At 36.0% G+C, this 22,542-nt stretch overlaps 1 protein-coding gene across 10 annotated transcripts in view; it reads right to left on the bottom strand.

Annotated features, from left to right (window-relative positions):
• Positions 1 to 22,542, bottom strand: part of DLG2 (discs large MAGUK scaffold protein 2) — a 2,044,734-nt gene that overhangs the window by 584,969 nt on the left and 1,437,223 nt on the right. For all 10 annotated transcript variants that reach the window (XM_047877315.1, XM_047877320.1, XM_047877323.1 and 7 more), the window contains one exon: positions 4,253 to 4,377. In XM_047877315.1, the coding sequence (XP_047733271.1) occupies positions 4,253 to 4,377 (125 nt within the window). The remainder of the gene's footprint in view (positions 1 to 4,252; positions 4,378 to 22,542) is intronic.

The raw sequence follows: 22,542 nt of genomic DNA, 5'->3' as shown, positions 1-22,542 counted from the left end.
TAATGACAGGAGTGATATGATAGTCACAGGCTCTATGGATTACGGTGTGGAATGCTGAGGAGTGGCATTTTCAGAACGTTACCTCCTACAGTGTATCTTTAAGTGTCTCCCCTTTCCCCTGAGAATAACTTAGAATGTAAAGCCATGGACATTGGAGCCAGACTTCCTGGGTTCAAATTCTGGCTCCAACATTTCCTAGTCATGCAATATTGTGCAAGTTACTCAATCTCTCAGTTCTTTGATTTAATTCTCTGAAAAATGGAGGTAATAAAAGTGTGGGTTTCAATGAGTTGTTGTACACTTTAAATGAGTTAATGTGCCAGAAGAGTACTTAGCACACTGAAGCACTATGTGGGTCTTTGCTATTATTATTGTTGATATGATTATAATATATCCACTAATGTAGAATCTAGATTTCTACCCTTCGAGGAGCAGACCCATTACTGCACTTTTCTCTATGCCACCTTCTCTATAAGTTTTAGTGTTATTTGTTAAAAATATAATTCATAATATGGAAAAACACATTTAAAAATAGTGTTTAACTCACATGAAAGAACAAAGATTTTTCAAATAAAAGATAACCACGTTTAGTTTGTAAACTTATTTTTTAAGTGAGGGAAACATAGCAGATTCAGTTGACTATATTATAAACTCAAGAACAGAAACATAGAAACTTTTTTGGTACCATACCTGTTTCTAAATGGGCTCTAATTCCATGTAATAACTAGGAACAAAAGGAGTACAAGCAGATGGGAATAGGAAGTTTAGGGAAAGATGTGGAAGCTGAAAAGAGACTGAAAGAAATATAGAAGGAATGAGATGAAAGGTAATAGGAAACCAATGAGAAAGAGAAAAAAACAGGCAAGAGCAGAGGAAAGACCACTGAGAGATAGAGAGGGCAGGTAAGGAAAAGGGGAAGACACTGATAAAATTTATTGGGCATCTAATATATGTCTGATTTAGCTAGGGACATAGGTTTTCTCACTGAATCCACAGAACAACTCAATGGAGTCAGTATTATTGTCATCATTTTACAGAAAAGAAAACAGTGACTGAAAGAGTCTAATTTTCCAAGACCAATTATGTTAGTATACAGATTAGAACCTACATCTTCCCAGAGCTCATTGTAACATGCCGCTCTCTTGTCCAAAGGACTAATGGTGAGATTGAAAGTATTCATCACAGCTTGTTGGTCCATCTCTGAACAGTGTGCCTGTTAGGTGGGCTTGGGTGTTACTATCCCTTAACACTACCTTATGGTGTTAATTACTTGAGTCAAAACATTTGGATTCTATTTAAAGTAGAGCTTCCAAAGATTTATACCTCAGGATAAGTCATCCTACTGAGCCTCAGTTTCCTCTGTAAAATAAAGGCTTTGAAATAAATAGATTGCCAAATTCTAAAAATCTACACTTAATGTCATGCTGCCAGGTTTCAATCAATTATTCTTGATCTCTTAGATGTCTCCCGGCCATTCCAGCTCAGGGGAGGAAGCAGTAAGGGGGGAAACAATCTCCATGGGAGTAGCAAGAATTTATCAAAGTGAAATAGAGATCCAATCAATAGCTGTCTTCACATAGCAAAAGGCTGCAATGTGGATTGGACAGTAGGTATTTTTAGTTGCTCAAGTTAGGACCACTATTCAGTTACCACTACACAACCTTAAGAGGCAGTATTTACATATGCAGTCATAGGCTGTAGCCCTGGCTCCAGGAAGCCAGAACAAGACCCATGGGTAGAGGACAGAATAAAAAAAAAATGTGACTCAATAGAAAAATAACAAGCTTTGTAATGTTTAGAGTTGCCCCTTAACATTGTGAAAAATTTTGCCTTTAGGAGTTTTTATGAAGGAACCACATGAGGTAGAAGATTCTACTCTTGAACTAGAACTTAAGAGAGTACATAAGTGATATTCCGGATTAATTTTTGGATGTATTCAAAGCTAGCTTGATGATCATCCGAGTTGTGAAGCCTTAATTTCATGAGTTGATATTATGGCCAAATAATGGTATCTACCTCATATGGCTGCTGCAAGTATAAAGATGACTGCATATATTCTATTCCTTTCTTTCTTTCTTTCTTTCTTTCTTTCTTTCTTTCTTTCTTTCTTTCTCTTTCTCCTTTCCTTCTTTCTTTCATCTATCTATCTTTTGATCTATCATCTATTTATCTAAACACAATTCCCCACACATAATAAAATCTCAACAAATTTTAGCTAGCATTATGATTATTCTATTTACAATTATTCAATGCTGCTTCTAGCAGAATTTCCTTTTACCTCTGCAGGCATGAGATTGTTCCCTATATTTGCAGTCAATCAGTGGTAGCACGGTCACTTTTCATTCCTAACAATGGGGATAGGCACTCAACATAAAGTCTATTGTATCCCAAACCTTAGAGTCAGAATTTGGCTAAGAGATGGAAATTCCCCTATTTCTAGGCAAAGTAGTATGAGATAATGATTGTGGGCTATCAATTTCAGAACCATCTTCCAACAACTCTGTTCTTAAACTTTGAAAAGCACTTCACCAGCATCCAGTATTAGCAAACCCAGTCCCCACTATGACTCATGAGAATTACACAGTATCTATTTCAAATTGTTCACTCTGTAGCATGGATATTTCTGTACTCTGAAATTAATCTCATCAATTCAGCCTGAAAATTCTATTGTCAAAAAGCATGTGTTTCCTGTGGGAGTGTCACTCATGTTTTTTGGTCTTGAAAGGAGATGCAGATGCACCTGAAAAAAAAAAAAAAGCCTGTGATTCTCTTCCACAAGCTGTCGTAAGTAATCACTGCATTGAAACAAGCGGATAGGGAACAGAGTGTCCTTGGCTGCTTTATAAGAAAAATAGTAAACTAGCTTACTTATGTTTAATGAAAAAAACAGACAAGGAAAGGCTACATGGCTTACATGTATGATACTTAGGTCACAGTCCTCATTGTGGCCCCATGCAAGCTAAAGTCATTCTTTTTTTTTTTTTTTAATTTTTTCAACATTTATTTATTTTTGAGAGAAAGAGACAGAGTGGGAGTGGGAAAGGAGCAGAGAGAGAGGGAGGCACGGAATCCGAAGCAGGATCCAGGCTCTGAGCTGTCAGCACGGAGCCCGATGTGGGGTTTGAACTCACAAACCATGAGATCATGACCTGAACCAAAGTCAGACACTTAACTGACTGAGCCACCCAGGTGCCCCATAAGCTAAAGTCGTTCTTACCAATAAGACTTTGCTTGTGCTACCTTCTCTCCCCCTACTCATTAGTTTAACTTCTTTTTCCATCTCCTTTAATGAATTCATTAATTCAAAAACTCACTCATTCATTCAGCAAGAATTTGTTGGTTCACTTCTATATGTAACTTCTTGGCCTGAGGGGATTCACAGTCTAGTAGAAGCATGAAATTAACACTGGGATATGTTTTTCTCCCCAGGGAAATCTCTTTTAATTGTTCCAATCTACAATGCCTGTTAGCTAGTGCTTTGATCTCTGATAGAATTTTATATTATTTACTGATTGTCCTGTGTGCCTCTTAGTTGCCCAAATAATCTTCGGTTCTTTAAAGAGCAAGGGTCCTGATTCAAACAGCTATTAGTCTATCCTGTGCATTATGTGACTCCACTCCATCTGCCTACTCAAGCTCACCTTGTGGTCCTCATCCAGTCAACCTCATCCAGTTGGTTTCTCTCTTGGTTGGGATAACTTGTTCTTTCTCCTTCTATGTTCTAATTCAGATTTGTGGGGTTACTGAAATCTTAACTATTTTTAGACCCAGAATAGAATCTTCCTATGGAATAGTTTTTAGATTCTCTGTTCAAACTCCTACAGAAAGCCCTTATAAATGGGCTAAAAAAAATAAATCTATGGATACATACAGTGTCTATACCATTGCCCTACCTGCTAATACTACTTACAGTATATTGTTTTCTATACATTTTATTATTTGCTCATCAGCTCTGAGTATTCTTCTTTCCAACTAGAATGAAGGCCCCATGGAACAAGAGATTTATCTGCATACCCTCCTCACGGTGCCACGCTGAATGTTGAATGTAGTGCCCTTCAACAAACACAAATTAAATACTACTTGAAATTTAGTAAGTAATAAGAAATCTGCAAAGTCATTACAGAAAGCTTGCTTTGACAGTTGTGTCTTTCAAGTACAGCCTTGTAAAATTATTATTCTGCAAAGGTATAAATGTGTCTCATTGATGTGGCAGGTTTACTTTCCAAATAATTCTAACGTTTCAGAGCTTTACCTGAGTCTGCCATCCTCTGCTGCAGCACCACCTGGTATAATCTTCGTAATAAATATGCCAGGGTCATCTCCAATGTGGGGATTATCTGTCCCTCCAGCAATACTGAATCCCAGGCCAGAATTCCCCTGGAGAAACAATAAGTAGACATTAAATGATATGGCTGTCACCTAAACCTAGTTCCCCTTGCATCCTGTGTTATCATCTTACTACTCAAATGGAAATCAGGTGATAACAGTCTTCTATGCAAAGCTATAAAGTGCACTGTCAGCAGACAAAGGAAGGTCAGGAAAAACACTCAAGTTTGTCTCTGCATTGCAAGAGGTCTAAGGGGTCTTATATTTTTGTTTCTACAAAGGACCTCATATTTTCGCTTTTAAGAAATGTTTCTGTTACATAGCAATTAAAATGATCATTACACAGTAGGAAATACAAGCTTACAAATTGTGTTATATGCAAAACTGCAAAAACATTAGTGTCAGTTGTAAAAATTATACATACATATGGAAAAGAATGGAAGGAAACCAGTTACATGAAAATTGATTTGGTAGAGTAGTGAATTTGGCTGTTTTAATTTTGTTATTTCCAGCACCGTTATACATCAAATAAATGTGTTCCTATGTAACAGGAAATGTTGGCTTCAGAAGCCAGGTCTCTCTTCTACAGTTATAATAAATGTGAGATACTTTCCAGTAATAAACAGGTTTTAATTTGCAATAGACATAGGCAAGGAATGCATTACTACTGCAGAATATAAATTTGATAATTTATATTCTAATAAAGCTTTCATACTTACTCATGCAGATTATAGCAATTGACATCCAATATACATGTAACTTTCTAAAATCTGTATGTAAGACGTAATTAAAAGTCTTCCCCAAATTCACAAACCATCTTACTTATTTATTATTTTTAATAATTTTTTAATCTCCATCTCCCTGGCTACATTATGTTTTAATATTATGTTTTCACATTATATTTTAAGCCATATTCATATACGTAGGTAGTGTTTATAATTATCCATTTTAAATGGCTAAATATTTCATCAAGGTCATATATTAGCATGTATTTAACCAGTCTTCTGTCACTGGATATTTAATTTCTCTACAACCAATACAGCTTCCTAAAGTTACTATTACTTGATTAATTTCTGCTCTTGGATAAAAAATGATGAGGACTAAGAATTTAGTAGTTATCCAGAAAAATTAATTAGGACATTCAATTAGTCAGAAAAGTTCAATGTCAAAATAAGATCAGCTGTAACCTGACTGTTATATCACTGCAAATGTCAAGGTAATGTTTAGCAATTTTTATTGACTTAAATAATAAAAATTCCAGATGGTTGTTTACACAATTGTACATTTATGTTAAAAGGCAGAAATTAATAATTCAACCGTAACAATGGAAATCCCATGTCTTTATACTTCTGGCAGTTCTCTAATTCTGGTTTTCTTCGAAAAAATCCAAATCTCATTTAACAGAGATATTACTCAGTAGCAGTCATGTGGTCATAAATTTACTTAATATTCTTTAAACACCAGCTCTGTGTCTGGCATTGGACTAAGTCCTGGAACTATAGCAGTGAACATCTCAGTTTATGAGGCACACGAAGCATAAGTTCAGGGTGTAGAAGTGGCTAACAAAAGAACAAAACACAGGAACTTTCCCTGAAGGTGAAGAGCAGTTAGCAACTTTTGAAGGGGTCAGAATGGGAACTGGGGATGAGGACAGAAGGTTCCAGGCAAAGGAAGAACATATGTAAAATCTCTGAGGTGAGAAACGGTACACTAGTTCCAAGACACAGACAAGAATTCTCAAATGAAGATAGCAAAATGAACCGGATGAGGTAAGTATTTACCATGAATACAAGTGACTCTATTCTTGATTTTAGGTACCTATTGATGCCAGATGAGTCTATCAGTTTTGTTAGAGTACGTATTATGTGACTTTAAGGCTACAGGGAAACTAAGGCTGCAGGGAAAAAACCAGAAGATTTCTCCCTTCATGGAATTCAAGGAAGAACAGAAAAGGCAGTGATAAGCTGGCATCTGGTAATCGATACATTTTCACTGCAATGTCAACTACATTGTCATGTATATGGTTACAAGGACAGCATTTAGATGACTTATGAGGCAGTTTCTCTAAGATCTTGGGGTTTGGGAAGAAAAGAAAGGAAGATGAGTATCTTCATTGCAATGTGGGTCTAGTTCCAAGAACATCAGTTGGGGTGTATTGGTTTTACAAGAGTTGGCACCTCAGAGATAATTTCTTGAGTAAGGGGATAGGGAAAGAGGCAAGCACAGACTTGGAGGTACTCAAATGCTTACTCCTGAGAGTATACATATTTTTGGAGAGGGCATTCAAAACTTTGCCATTTGAGAAAAAAATATTCACTATCTGGCTCTTAATCTAATCTTCTTTATTTCTAGCTTTACACTTTTACCGCCAGGAATACTGAACTGAGCTGCAGGCTCTTTCCTGCGGAGTCCACACTATGACTTGTCTCCTGACCTTTACTCATGCTGTTTTCTCTACCAGAAATTTTCTATCTCCCTGGCCCAATTCTTTCCATTATCTAAGATAAGGCTCACATGCACCCCAATGTTTATAGTAGCACTATCAACCTTAGCCAAATGATGGAAAGAGCCCAAATGTCCATTGACTGGATAAAGAAGATGTGGTATATACATAAAATGCAATACTACTTGGTGATCAAAAAGAATGAAATCTTGCCATTTGCAACAATGTGGATAAAACTAGAACGTATATGCTAAGGAAAATAAGTCAGAGAAAGACAAATATCATAAGATTTCACTCATATGTAGAATTTAAGAAACACAACAGATGAAAAGGAAAAGATAAGACTGAGAACGCAAGTGCATAGAAAATATTAAATGGTCATCCCAAATCCACGTCTCTGGGTAATTTAGTACTCTTTTGAGTTTTCTGTGCTTCTCTACACCATGCACTATGTTATTTTGATGTTATATACTTATGAGTCTATCCTTTTTTCAAACTAAGTTTGTAGAAGACAGGAACTGTGTAGCATTCATCTTTGTTTCTTGGTTCTTTCTCTGGCACATAGTATTATTCAATAAATAATTGATGAATGAATCAACAAATAAACTTATTGGGCGTATTCAAGAGTTAAAGGGAAGACTCAGAAAAGACACGGTGAAAGTCCACACTGTGTTAAGAAATACAATATAGAAGTATAAGCCATTTTATTCCATGTAGCTACAAGAATAAAAATGGAAACTCAGGTATTCATATTGTGGCTTAGCTGAAGGACAAATGATGAGACAAAACTGTCCAAACTTTGTCAAAACCGAGCAGGGGATAAAAAATAAAATTATTTATTTTATTGGAAGGGAGGTAGGGGCCTTCTCCTACAGAGCAGCTGCTTAGTCACTGACCATGAGAGACCTGAGCATCTTTTGAGAGGTTAAACTGAATGACTTTAAAGGATTCTTCTGGATCTTTGGCTAGATTTGTAGGAAAACTACTCTTGGCAACAAAGAAAAAGGAATACTTTAGAGGTGAAAGTTGATCACTGTTGCATTTTTAAAACTTCCATTATTAATCAATAGATCTTTGAAGTAATAGCTATGATGACAATCTAGAAACATTTAACTACTGTTTTTGGAATTGACTCTAATATGGAGAATATGGTGGCTTTGGCATCTATTAATATACATTTTCCTGCCCTCAAATCTACTTTGAGGAAAAGAATGGGTCAGGGAATCCACCATGAAAAGAGGTAGGTAGAGGCAGAGTGTAACTGGACCTGTGTACCCAGTCTCAAGGATTTCCAAAAGCAAATTTTGTGTTTCAGTTAAAACCAGTCTGCCAGCTGGGCCTGGACAGTCCCCTTGGTTTTTTAGAGGATGTTCATCTGAATTCAGCTAAGGAAATTATTTAAAGTGTTTTCCATCTCCCCTTATTGTTCTCTCCCAGCCGTCCTTTTCAGGCCTTTGCCACCAGCCAGCATTGAGTGGAGAGAGGGACAGATAAAAAGCAGCAGTGAAATTACTGCCTGCTGTTCTCCATGGCTGAATCACTCCAGCCCCCTGATAATCATCACAGAGCCAGCCAGCTGCAGGGGCAGACCCCAGAACCTCTCTTTTCTGAGCAGCAATCTCTCCATGTGAACAGGCAGACCCCTGGCTGACATCCTTAGATCCTGAGAATTGTGGCTAATTAACCGAGTGTTGATACTTGACCCAGTCAATGGCAACCGTGAGGTGCCATGCTGGTGAGGGCAGTCCCTGTATAGGACTCTGGGTGGGCTGCTGTTCCCTTTCAATTGGACAGATTCCATGATTGATGAATGTGGTTGCCACAAACCTTTCTTTCTCCTGGTTCCCAAACCTCCACATTTGTTGACTCTCCCCCAAGAGCACAAGCCCATTGCCTAGCCAAATGGCACTTCCTCCATCATGTACTATACTCCATCTCCTCTCAGAAAAAGAATCAACAAAGAGGAAAGACACTTTATCAATTAACTGATGGTTGCAAATATAAATCCTATACCCTTAGAAAAGCTCCTCTTTCATTTGAAGTTATTCTTTACATGAAAATTACTCCCAAAATGGGGTTACAAAAAAGAGAAAAATAAAATTATATCGTAATCAAATGCATTTACAGAATGTTCTATTTACAAAGAATTACTTTGATTTTTTAGAAGTTCCTACTTTACAGTATTGTGCGATCTGGTAATTCAATTCTAGGCATTCATCCTAAAGGAATAATCAGAGATGTGTGCAAAGATTTGTATTCAAAGCTTCATGACAGTATTATGTTTTTAATGTTAAAAACAAAACAAAACAAAGAACAACTCACAACTGGAAACAAACATCCAAACAATAGAGAAATGGTTAAAAATACTGGGGTATATATATCTGAATGTGGGACTATTTTGGAGCCATTAAAATTGTGATAATGAAAACAGGAAATGCTCAGTATATAAATGTGAGAGGAAACAAAACGTTTATGGAATTTTAATTATACTATGATCACCACTGAAAATATTCAAAGAAAATGACTTGTTTTTAACAAGAAATTAATTAATAATTAGCAATAGTAAAAGCACTTAATAATTCAAACTACCTAAGAAGGAGACTTTAAAAAAATTATAAACTCCTAATAATATACAAAACTTACATAAATACTAAAAATTCCCTCAAGGGAACTGATATTTATTGCATATTTATTCGGTGCTACACACTGACCTAGGTGTTTTATAATCCCCCATTCAGTACATACCATTTCCCTCTTTTTATACATTAAAAAACAACAACAAAAAAAAACCCCAAACAAATGAAAAACTCTGAGGCTAAGAAGAGTGAGATAACATTCTAAACACAGAAAGCAAATCAACAGTAGAATTCAGATTCAAGTCATATTTGTTAGGCTCCAAATCTGATTTTCTTTCCATTATATCACATTGCCTTTCCTGGGTTAAAAAAAAAATTAATTTGATGGTAGGTAAGTAATAAAAAATGATAATAATAATAAACCATTTTCTAGATTTTTTAAAAAGTCTAAACCACTCTTCTTTTGGTAAAGATAATTTAGCTAAAAATTCTGAATGTGGGGAAAGGGATGCTTAGGTTGCAGTAGTCAAAATTGTGAGATAAATAAAAACTAGATAAAGACTCAAACTCTTTTAACTTTTATTTTCTATTTAATTTTTTAAATGTTTATTTTATTTTATATTTGAAATTTACTTTTTAATGTTTATTTTATTTTTGCACAGAGCACAAGTGGGGAAGGGGCAGAGAGAGAAGGAGACACAGAATCCAAAACAGGCTCTAGGCCCTGCACTGTCAGCACAGACTCTGACTCAGGGCTCAAACTCACAAACTGTGAGATCATGACCTGAGCGGAAGTCAGATGCTTAACTGACAGAGCCTTGCAGGTGCCCTGTAAAACTCTTTTAACCTTTAAAAACCATGTCCTGTGTTGAATAATACTGAAATTTTACATAATCTGTTACCAACTCCAAGAGTCCTGTACATCCCCTTCATTCTAGGAAGAATCTATATGTTCTTTTAACTCTCTGCCCAGAATCATCAATATCCAAGTCTATTTTCTGCACAGCTACTCCAGCAAAGACATTTGTTTATTTTTATTTAATATCAGTTATACAGCAAAATTATATATATATATATATATATATATATATATATATATATATATATGTGTGTGTGTGTGTGTGTGTGTGTGTGTGTGTATTGTTTTTGGATATATAATCATACCTCAGCCTCTAATCTGCAAATTTCTGATATACATCTAGATTGAAAATTCCTAGTGCAAAAATTGACTAGTGATTAACATATAGAATAGTGAACAATATAAGTAGATGGAGCACAGATATAAAAAAGGCTAAAACAGACAATAGCAAATTAAAATAATCCTCAAGCTAGATACCAGAAGTAAAAATGTCACTTGATAGAAAGATACATGAGTTAGCAAATATCTTCTAAATTGTCCTGGATGATATTTTATTTTAGGCAGTAAATCTGAAATGGCACAAGGAATAAAAAGATGTCTTTTTCTCATAGACATTACTTGTTGAAAATCATTCAAAGTCTTTCTCATTTCCAAAGGCCTATTTTTAGGGTATAAAGATATAAGTGTAATTCAGACATTTCTAACTATTGTTGCTTACAGTTAGCTACATAAAGATCTCCCACCAAAAAATATCTTTTTAAACATGTCACCCAACAATCCATGTGTTTTTGAATATCATTCTTAGTCTAGGAATAATAGATTCCTGTTTTCACTTACTTAAAACTTCTAGGAGTTGCATTTAGTATTTGCTGCCAAGGAGCTACCAGAGGTCTGTGTTTGGGGACTGGTAACTGTAGGAAAGTGTTTTCAGGGGTTGGGGGACTATAGAGAGAAAGTGGTTTCAATAAATAGGTATAAAGAAAATGTCAGTTTAAAATAGGCCCAAGAACTCATGATAAGTTAAAGGGTGATTACTATTTTTGTGAAAGAGTTTTGTTCTTAGGAGAGACATGTGGTAGAGTCTCATGAGAAGGAGGCAAGGAAGAGGCAAGGTTTTAGAGGATGACAGGGAGAGGACTCAAGCACCTCTGGGAGCTAAGGGGATGAAGCCCCTGGAACTGGAGATTGAAGGTGTGAAAGAGAAAGGGAGTCCATGGGAAGCAAAATCCTGATGAAGGAGGAGAATAGGGTCTAGAGTCCAGATTCTTGAGTCCCTACCATAGATACTGGTTAAATACATGTGGTAAAACCACAGCAAGGAATACAATGGTATCATGAGATGAATATATATTTACAATACATATTCAGGTAAAGTAGAATACAATATAAGATTTACATTTTATGGGGTGTCTGGGTGGCTCCGTTGGCTAGGCATCCGACTACAGCTCAGGTCATGATCTCACAGTTTGTGGGTTTGAGCCCTGCGTTGGGCTCTGTGCTGACAGCTTAGAGCCTGGAGCCTGCTTCAGATTCTGTGTCTCCCTCTCTGTCTGCCCCTCCCCCATGCACACACACACTCGCTTTCTCAAATAAATAAATGAACATTAAAAAAGATTTACATTTTATAATATATATGCATAGAAAAGTTTGAAAGTATATTCACCAATATATTAAAGTTTTCAATGATGTCAGAATTATAGATCTTTGGACTTTGTCATTTTGAGCAAGTCCATCTTTAATTTTCCTTATAAATATGTCTTACTATAAACAAAAACACACACACTCACACACGCACTTTTATACTCACAAAACATGATTAACCAAAGAACAGATGAGTTTGTTTTTTGAGATAGCATACCTCAGCCTTGGGTAGGGGGAGGGATAATTTTCTATCTGGGATAAGAAGGACTAAATTCTTACAAAGTAATTTTTTAAGAGTTATAGGGTTATTTTAAGGTGGAGGAGTAAAAAGCTGAAGGTGGTCTTAACTGATGTCTTTGCTGATACATTTATATGTCAGGATACCAAAGGGAAAGTCTAGAATGAATTTGATGACTTACATAAAACAGTAAAGGGTTGGAATTGCACCTGTGAGGCAGGAGAAACACCTTAGGATGAGTAGAGGTCTGCTGAGCAGCACTGAGGTGGGGCATCATCAGCATGATTATGGGATTTTCTCCCACAGCGATTAGTAATCATGAACAGTGAAAAGGAAAGGTTTGGTTGCTCTAGGGCTGAGATTTGAAAAGCAAATGTAGTTAACTCTCAAAGGAATGAGGAATGCAAATCAGAAAAGAGGGAAAAGGAAGAGAATCAAGGAATACATTCAGCCTGGAAGAAGAGAAGTGGGTAAAAAAGAATGAGATCATGACAAGGTCAAAGTACAGATTTATGAGAACAGAGGATAGAAAAGGGAACAGCAGTCTGTGGACACTGGGATTTCAGGACTCAAGATTTCAGAGATCAACTGGCACTCCCTGATAGTCATGTCAGTGTGGTAAAGGTCCCATGAATGAATTAAAGTGATGATCAAGTCAGAGTACTTTGTGGCTGATATTGAAGTCTCCTTGGAATACAAAAAGAGACAAGGAGAGAGAAGAAAAAAAAATGGCCAAAAATGTTCAGTGAAAGTGAGCAAAGACCTAAGGTAGAGATAAGAAGACAGGTAGAATGTGAAGCAGTATGGCAGTTACAAGAATTACAAGTAGAAGAACGAGATGCACCAAGTCCGAAGAAGAAGAAAGTGCTTAACTTGTTCAAGGAACTAAAATGAAATAGCTGTAAACTGATTAGGTAAGAAAGGGGGAGAAGAGGTTAGAGAGGGTAGCAGGGGTCAGACACAGGGGGCTCAATAGGATGGTGTAGGTTTTGTGGGTCATGAAAATTTAAAACAGTGGAGTAACATGGTCTTATTTAGTCAAAGATTACACTAATTGCTGTTTGAAAACTTTGGAGAGAGCAAAAGGTGGTGACAGAAAGACCAATTAAAACAGCCCAGGTCATAAATTGATGGTGGCTAGATAGGCTGGAAGCAGTAGGGATGGCAAGCTTTGAGACATGATCTGGAGGTAGAATTGACAGGATTTACTGTTGGTTGGAATATTCAACGAAAGAGAAGAATCAAAGATTCTGGACAGAGATGCCATATATGAGATGTAGAGACTGTGATGTGGCTAGGGGAACTAGATTGCAAGAGGTAAATCAAGAGTTCAATTTGGATCCTTGTAAGTTTGAGAGATCTGTTGATGTCACTGAAGTGGCAGGAAAAAAATACTGAGGTCTGGAGAAAGAATGATGGTAATTGTTAGCACTCACTGAGTGCTTTCTACATGTCAGGCACTGTACTAGACCTTCCAACTCCCCTTTTATGGATAGTTAAGATACTGGGAAGAAAATAAGGGAAGTAACTATAGGAATATCAGGAATAAGTTCCAGGCACAGTTAATTCCTTTGGTCCCCATAACAACTCTTTAAGGGTATATGCACATGTTTTGTGAATGCCAGAACTAGGAGTATGGGCTTTCTTAGAGAAAGCAGGTATTCTTAATAAGGAATGACCAGATAAATATGATATTTTACCATGATTAATTCAAGGACGGTGAACAGGCTAAGTTAAAAATAGGCTTGGTAGAATGAGTCAGAAAGCAAGGAGAGTAATTTGGGATCAAATACAATATTTAAACTATGAATTCTTAAGATATGATTTAGAATGTTGTCAGTTACACTCACCTACAAAACTGCCAAGTATCATGTCTCTTGTGCCCTGCAATCATATCTAGCTGAAATGCCATTAGAAGCTAATATGCACTCCTCAACAGCTCCCAGAAAGAAATGTAGCTCACAAGTCACTTGTTTACCATGTCAAGGAATCTGAGAGTCATCCTTGACTCCTGCCTGCTCATCAGTCCTTATATTTTATTAAATATCATGTCTTGTTGATTCTACCCCTAAAATATCCTCAAATCCATCCAGTTCCTCCCAGTTTCTATTATCACTGTCCCAGCTTAGAATTTCATTTGTTGTCCTCATTGCTCTTCTGTTTTCCAGGCCTAACTAATTTCACACTATTTTCATGGTAAAATGTGCTCAAAATAGCAGATCTCAAATTCAAATAGCTATTAAGGCAGACAACATATATAAGAGAGTGAAATGGGCCCAGGAGAGGTAAAACAATAGAGCAAAGTGTGGTTAAATGGCAACTGATCTCCCATACTGGGAATAAAATAAGAAGTGGGGAATAAGCATATATTTTACCTAAAGGGAAGAGGTTCTCTTTAGCTCTTGAATTTCTGCCATTCTAGAATGGGGGTCTAATGTTGAAAGATTGTTCTCCCCTCCTTACAGAAATCAGGAATCAAATTTTCTTAAGTGAAATATCAGTTTTTAAATGTTAGAGAATTATTAAATTGAAATACATATATATAGGTCTGGGTCAATTATGCTCCCTATAATTGGCAGTTCGTGAGGCACATTCCATAGTTGTCACACAGTTCAACCCAGTGACTAAAGGAATATATACACAAATGAGAGAGATGATCTAAGGGTAACTGCTTTTTAAATTGTTCACTACTTGTTTCTATGTAGTCTTATATACCCCTTGGAAGCATATAAAGCAAAATGCCTGGAAGTAGGTCCCCACTATCCTCTTCATCCTCCTCTGTATTATTCTGTGCCTGGGTCACAATTTTATTATTACACATAGCACACTATATTATACTTGTTTACATGTTTACCTTCCCGGTTCTACTTTGAGCACCAATTCAAAGTATTAAAACTAAGTTATTCAATTCCTGTGCCAGAATAATATAGTACCTATATGTGAAAAGAATTGAATAAATTTTTGCATGAACTAAACTGACCTGCTTCCTCTGCCAAGAACACTTCTCTTCTTCTCTTGTTGAATTGCCATTGAAACATCAAAATTCATCTCAAATCCTATCTGATATTTTCTCCAATTGCTTCAGGCAGATGTGATTGCCCTTTCCTCTGTGATTCCACATGACTTCATTCAAATTGTAAGACCATAGAGTTATTTATATATGTGTCTATCTTCCTCTAAATTCTTAGCATCTGGAGGACAGGGGCCACACTATCTTTGCATCTAGCTCTTAATCCAATTCCTGGTGACAGCAAATGCTCAATAAATGACTACTGAGTTAAACAAAATGGAAGAATACTTAAAATAATTTGTATGAATGAGCTAATAAGGAAAGGTTAGACAAAAGGGGTTATTTGGTTTTAATGTAAGAGGGTTAAAGGTTGAGTTGCCTGATTAACTCTGGTATTTGAATGCCTACAATGTGCTCAACATTGTGTCAGATTGTGATAACAACAACAACAACAACAAAGATGCAATCCTTGTTTTCAAAGAGCTTACAGTCTAGTTGGGGAGATGTGCCACATACACAAGAACAGTGTGAGTGGGCACAATATTTCAAATTTGTCTTTGTCTCTTTTCTCCCTGAATGTTGTCAACAATCATTTTCCAAGTTCTGTTGATTCTATCTCTTGAGTATCTTTTATTTTCATCTTTTATTTCTAGTCCCACTGCATGTATCCTAGTTAATTTCCTCATTTCCTATTTTCCAGAATATTGCAAAATGCCATGAATGATCACTTTATACACCATTTCTTTTGATTCATTGTACTTCAAAAGTGTAATTTTCCCATTTTCTCTGAAATCAACAATTTGCATGTTCTACTTTTTTCTATTCCACATCTTTGAAAACAATCTTATTCTTTTCATTCTTTACTGAATCATGAGCATTTTTTGTTAAAATGTTAAAAGGCTGATATATATCAATATATATAGATAGATATAGATATAGATATATAGAGAGTGATATATAGTGATATATATACATAGAGTGTATATATATATATATATATATATATATATATATATATAACATATATATATATAACGTATATATATATAGTGTCTAGTATTTCCTGGCAGTATGGTAGGTGCTCACTTGTTATAGCCATATAACTCTCCTTTGAAATAACTTGGAAATAATGATTGTAACTCTGACAAAACAAGCCTTCAACCTATACCCCTACCTCTACCTGTACCAATCTTGACGAGGTCAAGAGGGATGGAAATGAGCACTTGCTATCATCTATGGGCATCACTGTCTTGGAATTGATTAAGAAAACAAGCTCTAGAATCATTCCTGATATGTATAGATCCTAGTTCTGCCACTTCTTACCTGTCATCCTGAACAATTCTCTGTCTGAAGTTCTCTCATTTATATTATTCACTAGAAAAAAAGGAATAATAATACCTTTGGACTGGTTATAAACTAGGAATACTCAAATGTTCTCAAGATTAAAAACATTTTTACAATAATAAAATGTTATTTTCCTTTCTCCATGTGTTTACTTTGCACTGATGGTGCAAAAGCAATGGGGGTAAAACTATTCATGCCTTAGCACAAATTAAGGCAGTGGCACCAACATGTACTAGTAATCATTGAATTCTTTCTTAACTGTACGCTCATAAAAAAAATTGTTAGTTTTAATTAAGAATATCTCTGTTGAAACAGTGCAAATTATTATTATTATTAATTTATTTTTAAAGATCTTGACTTTTGAGTGCATACAGTTGTGATATTCTGCATGATGAAATGAGAGAGATGCCTCTGTGGTGTGTTGCATATAGTTTTCCCAGGGGAAAAAAAAAGATTGTATGATGTATTTAAGTTGCAAGTAAGCTAACCACATTTTCATTGAATACCATGTTTACTTGAGAGAATAAATGATAAACAAGCTATGATTATTTAGTCTTGGATATTTGGCAAAATGTTTTGAAAACTAAGGAAGTGACCTTGTTTCTTCAGGGAAACATCTGATGGTATTTGTTGTCAACAATAAAATTCAACTTTTCAAGCAAATATTAGAATTTGGAAACCTTGTGTCCATCACCATGAGCATGACAACTTTCCAAACATCAAAGACTTTTCTGATGAGATGGGTGTTAATATTAACAAATAGGATTCTTTTGATATTGCATAATGAAAAAAGTCAACATTTGGAGGGTCTGTATGAATATGACATTATAAACCCATATTTGTGGTAAAAAGTCTATTTAAAGTATAAGACAGATGAATAAATTTTAGAACAACATTGTACAAAAAGTTTATCAAAATGGTTTCAGATTCCACATTGAAATTAACCTTTAAAAAATTTTCCTTTGCCAAGTCTTAGTGTAGTGTCAAAGAATATCCACAATTATTTGAAAAGGCTATAAAAACATTTCACTTTTCTCCATTCATATATCTGTGAAATCACATTTTCCTCATTTACTTCAATTAAAACACCATGCATATCGATTAAACACAGATGAAAGATAACAGAATATAGATGTTAGATTAAGCCAGATATAAACGAAATTTGAAAAGTGTAAAATAATGCTAATCTTCCTGATAATTCTTTTTGCTTTGAAAAACATGGCTATTTTTAATAAAAAGCTACTATGTTTACATGTAACAGGTTATTACTTATAAATTACCTAATATATATTTAAAAAATTTTCAGTTTTAATGTCTAATATAATACATATTGATAGTTAAAATGCATATAAACAATATAGGAGTCACCAACTCCAGTGAAAGTGAAACTCCAGTGTTTTGTCATAAAACAAAAACGTTTATTAAGAACTGCTGTTGTACACTGTTGGTGGGAATGCAAACTGGTGCAGCCACTCTGGAAAACAGTGTGGAGGTTCCTCAAAAAATTAAAAATGGATCTACGCTACGACTCAGCAATAGCACTACTAGGAATTTATCCAAAGGATACAGGAGTGCTGATTCATAGGGGCACATGTACCCCAATGTCTATAGCAGCACTTTCAACAGTAGCCAAATTATGGAAAGAGCCTAAATGTCCATCAACTGATGAATGGATAAAGAAGATGTGGTTTACATATGCAATGGAATACCAGTTGGTAATGAGAAAGAATGAAATACTGCCATTTGTAACTATGTGGATGGAAATGGAGGGTATTATGCTAAGTGAAATAAGTCAGTCAGAGAAAGACATATTGTATGTTTTCAGTCATATGTAAAACTTGAGAAACTTAACAGACCATGGGGGAAGAAAAGGGGGAAAAAGAGTTTCAAACAGAGATGGAGGCAAACCATAAAAACTCTTAAATACAGAGAACAAACAGGGTCATGGAAGGGCTTGGGGGAGAGGGGGAAATGGGTGATAGGCATTGAGGTGGGCACTTGTTGGGATGAGCACTGGGTGTTGGATGTAAGCGATGAATCACGGGAATCTACCCCCAAAAGAACACACTATATACAATGTATGTCAGCCAACTTGGCAATAAATTATATTTTTTTACAAAAGAACTGCTGTTGTAAACAGTCCATGAGATAATTCTCACAAAGAACTTAACATGGTACACTATAAGGGCTCCAAAATTGCCAATAAGCCTATCAGACACTGGGTGCTCAGTAAGTATTAGCCGGGTTAATATCTAAATACTATAGCTTTTGTAGGGGGCAAAATAATCTTAAGTCATGAATACTTGTTTCCTCTTGATACACTCTTTTACTTTCATTCTCCCAACCATAAAGGTTCAAATTCAATTTCATTTCTTCCTTGGGGGTTTTGTGTTTGCTTTCATATTTCCTTCCAGGATTCTTACATCTTTGTTATTCTTCAGAAGTCAGTTTACATGTTACTACCTCAAAGGAGCCTTCCTTGACCACTAATAAACTCCTCGCCACCACCACTATATAGCACTCTCCATCTATCACCCTGCTTTCTTCATACCATTTACCACCATCTGAATTTATTTTATTTGTTATTTATTAATTGTTTGGCTCACCAACTAGAGTGTAAGCTGTAGAAGGCAGGGACTCTTCTGTTGTGTTCACCACTATTCTGTATTCTCAGTTCCTAGAATAGGGCCAGGCACATACACAACCATTCAAGAAATATATGTTCAAGAAACGAGTAACTGGGGCACTTGGGTGACTCAGTTGGTTAAGTGTCAGACTCTTGATTCAGATCAGGTCATAGTCTCATGGTCTGTGAGCTAATGCCCTGTGTCAGGCTCTGTGTTGACAGCTCAGAGCCTGCTTTGGATTCTTTCTCTCTGTCCCTCCCCCTGCTCACGTGTGTGCTTTTCCCCTCTTTCTCTCAAAAACAAACAAATAAACACACTTAAAGAAATGAGTAATTCAAACAAACAATCAAACATTGTAATACAGTGGGAAGAGTACAAGTTTTAGAGCTGATAGACCTGGTTGATCTCCTGACTTTATTTACTAAGTGTGCAACTTTGGGCTAGTTCTGTAATTCCTCTGGGTTTTAGTTTCCTCATTTCAAAACAGTGACTGTTAGACTGGTGCAAAGAATGTTTTCATGTGTAAGGCATCCACTATTGTTTGATACATAAAGTGTACTCAATAAAAATTATATCCCTTCCCACCCAATCTGGATACTTGCTACGTGCAAGACAAGTAATGTTTAAGTCCTTGACACCACAGATTTTACAGTCTTGTGGGGAAATAGGATATACAGACATAAAATGACACTGAATGTCAGTGTAGGTTAAGTAGCAAAGGAATACCAGAGGGAAAAAAGTAACTTCCATTGGCTCCCTACTGCCTAGACAATAAAGGCCAACTTCGTTTAGCATAGCATTCATGGCATTTCATGACTGGACTCTATCTTGCTTTTCAACCCTCATTTCTCACTATTGTCTTCCAGTTAGGAACCATCCTGATCAACTCTATTTCTCACTTTGCTTTGTATGGATGGTCGTGAGAAACCTTGTAGCTTTGCCTGCTGGCTCTCCCAGTCCTTATATTTAAATTCTGCCAACCCAGGGCCTGGAGCAATTGTTACTTGCTCTGGGACTGATCTCACACCAATCCATTCCTCACAATTGGAAGCAACTGTTCCCTCTTCTAAGGTCCCAGAGCAGGTGGTTACCCCCTCCTTAGGCACTTTCCACTCCCTGCTTTGAGTTTGCAGTGTGTGTATGTGTGTGTGTGTGTGTGTGTACATATTTGTTATCTATCTATCTATCTATCTATCTATATATCTCACACACACATATATATATATATATGTTATATATATACACAGAAACACACACACACACACATACATACATATACTTATTTGTTAGCCTCACCTTCATGAACATGAGGTCAGCACTTGTTTCTGGTTTATCTTTGTCATCCCACATCATAAATGCCTCCAAAATAGAGATAGTGAGATAAATGAATGATTTAATTTAAAATGAAGAAAAAAGAAGTGGAAGACTCTGTTTTCTACTGGGGTCCTTCATTTTAAGACTGTGCTCTTCCACTTAGATTATGTCTGTTTTACAGTGCTATAGATTAGCGATGGCAAATTGTTTTTATATCTTGTGCCAATCCCAATGGACTATGAAGCCTTCCTGGAGCACTGAGTTGAGAAAGCTCTTAAGGTATAATACTCATGCTGGCATGGAAAAGTCCACTAAAATTACACAAAAGTACACTATTTGCATGGTGTAATCACACATTAACTTTTATTGGCCAGGTTGTTTAATAATTTTTACTCTTTGTTTTTAAAGTTTATTTAATTATTTTGAGAGAGAGAGAGAGAAAGAGAAGGGGAGGAGGAGAGAATCCCAAGCAGTCTCCACAAAGTCAGCACAGAGCCCAACTTGGGGCGTGAACTCACAAATTGTGAGATCACGACCTGAGACGAAATCAGGAGTGGGATATTTAACTAACTGAGCCACCCAGGCATCCCTCATAACTTTTACTGTAACAATATTGCTTTGATCAGAGCTTTTTGAGAACCAAGTCCTGTATTACAAAGTGCTGAACATAAATGGTTCTCCTTAGCTTTTGAATAATGTTTAACCTTCTTTACTCTGCCCACAGAAACCCTTTATGATCTGTCCTTAATTTCTTCTCGTCCCATCTCCCTCCATTCCTCCTCTCTCCCTTTATTCTTATACTCTCCCAAATACAACCATGCCTTTTCCATCTCCATGCCTTCCTCTGGCCCCTATTCATCTAAACTCAGCTCAAGCATCATCTTTCCTGTAAATCTTGTGTGACTCACCAGTTGGGTTTAGGTGGTAGGCTTTTCTTGTGCTCCCAGAGCACATTAATCTTATTTCTGCTGCCACAGTTATAACACTGTATCATAAACACTGGGTTCATAGGGAGGAAACTACATTAATTTTACTCATGGACACGAGGTAAATATGCAGTAAGTATTTGTTGAATAAGTGAATGAATGAGAGCTTTATTTTTATTGATCATTACTATGTTAAGCACTTTATGAGCTTTATCTTAGTTATGCCTTAAAATAGACTATTTAAATATCTGTTTATTTCATGTATTATACCAGTCACAAAAGATTAGGCAGTTTACCTTTTGAAGAAGAAGAAGAAAAACTCATTCAGCCTCCTGCTGTATCGAGATGTGCAATAGAATAATAGTTGCACAACAGAAGCCTGAAGGAACTAATTCACCTCCCTGGTTTCCCCATAACTCCCTAATCACAGGCAGAATCCAATCAGACTTTAAAAGAAAATGAGGCTTGAAATCTACTTCATATTCCTCTTAGAGTCTGTTCTCATCTATTAGAGTGAGGTTCTGCCTAAATCATTTTTCTCTAAAGAGCTCATATTTGACTAATAATTTAAGAACACAATATAAAATATTTAATTCTCAGTATCAATTCTAGAATATATCTACATCTGAAGGTAAAGTAAATACATTGGAGTGCAACAGGGAGGTATATATTTCTTTTAGAAGGTACTTAACTAGAATATAAAACAATCTCTTTGGTTCTTATTCTTTTAAAAGCAGAAGCCGAAAGATAGGGTGTTTACTTTCTCCTATTTTGCAGTGGAAATAAATTTTAATTTTATGATTTGGCAACAAAAAGTTACTTTCCATTCACTTCTCTGATTCCCCAAAAATATTTTTCAGAAACTAAAGTCCAAGGGTAAGTAGAGCTAACAAAACAAACAAACAAACAAACATTGGTCTATCGTTGTACTTTGGGCAGATTAATAATTCTCATTGAGGCATAAATATTACTTGTCACATTCTGCTACGTTCAATACTTTGTGAATATACTTCGAAAGCACAACGCGTTTATAAAGTCCTCTAATATCTGCCACATCACAATAAATGATGAACCAACTTCCAGAATATTGGCTTTGACCTCAAGCAAATTATGCAATAATGCTTCCTTGAAAGTTTGTGTGCACACAGCTCCTGTCTCCCAGAAGATACATCTAGCAGATGGCAAAAGTGACAACCTCAGAAAAAAATGAAAGCTGAGTTGAAAACAGCAGCTTCTTT

The sequence above is a fragment of the Prionailurus viverrinus genome, chromosome D1 (assembly GCF_022837055.1).
Source record: "Prionailurus viverrinus isolate Anna chromosome D1, UM_Priviv_1.0, whole genome shotgun sequence".
NCBI classification, from domain to species: domain Eukaryota; kingdom Metazoa; phylum Chordata; class Mammalia; order Carnivora; family Felidae; genus Prionailurus; species Prionailurus viverrinus.
The sequence above is the reverse complement of the archived record's forward strand: the minus strand, read 5'-3'. Positions and strand labels throughout refer to the sequence as shown.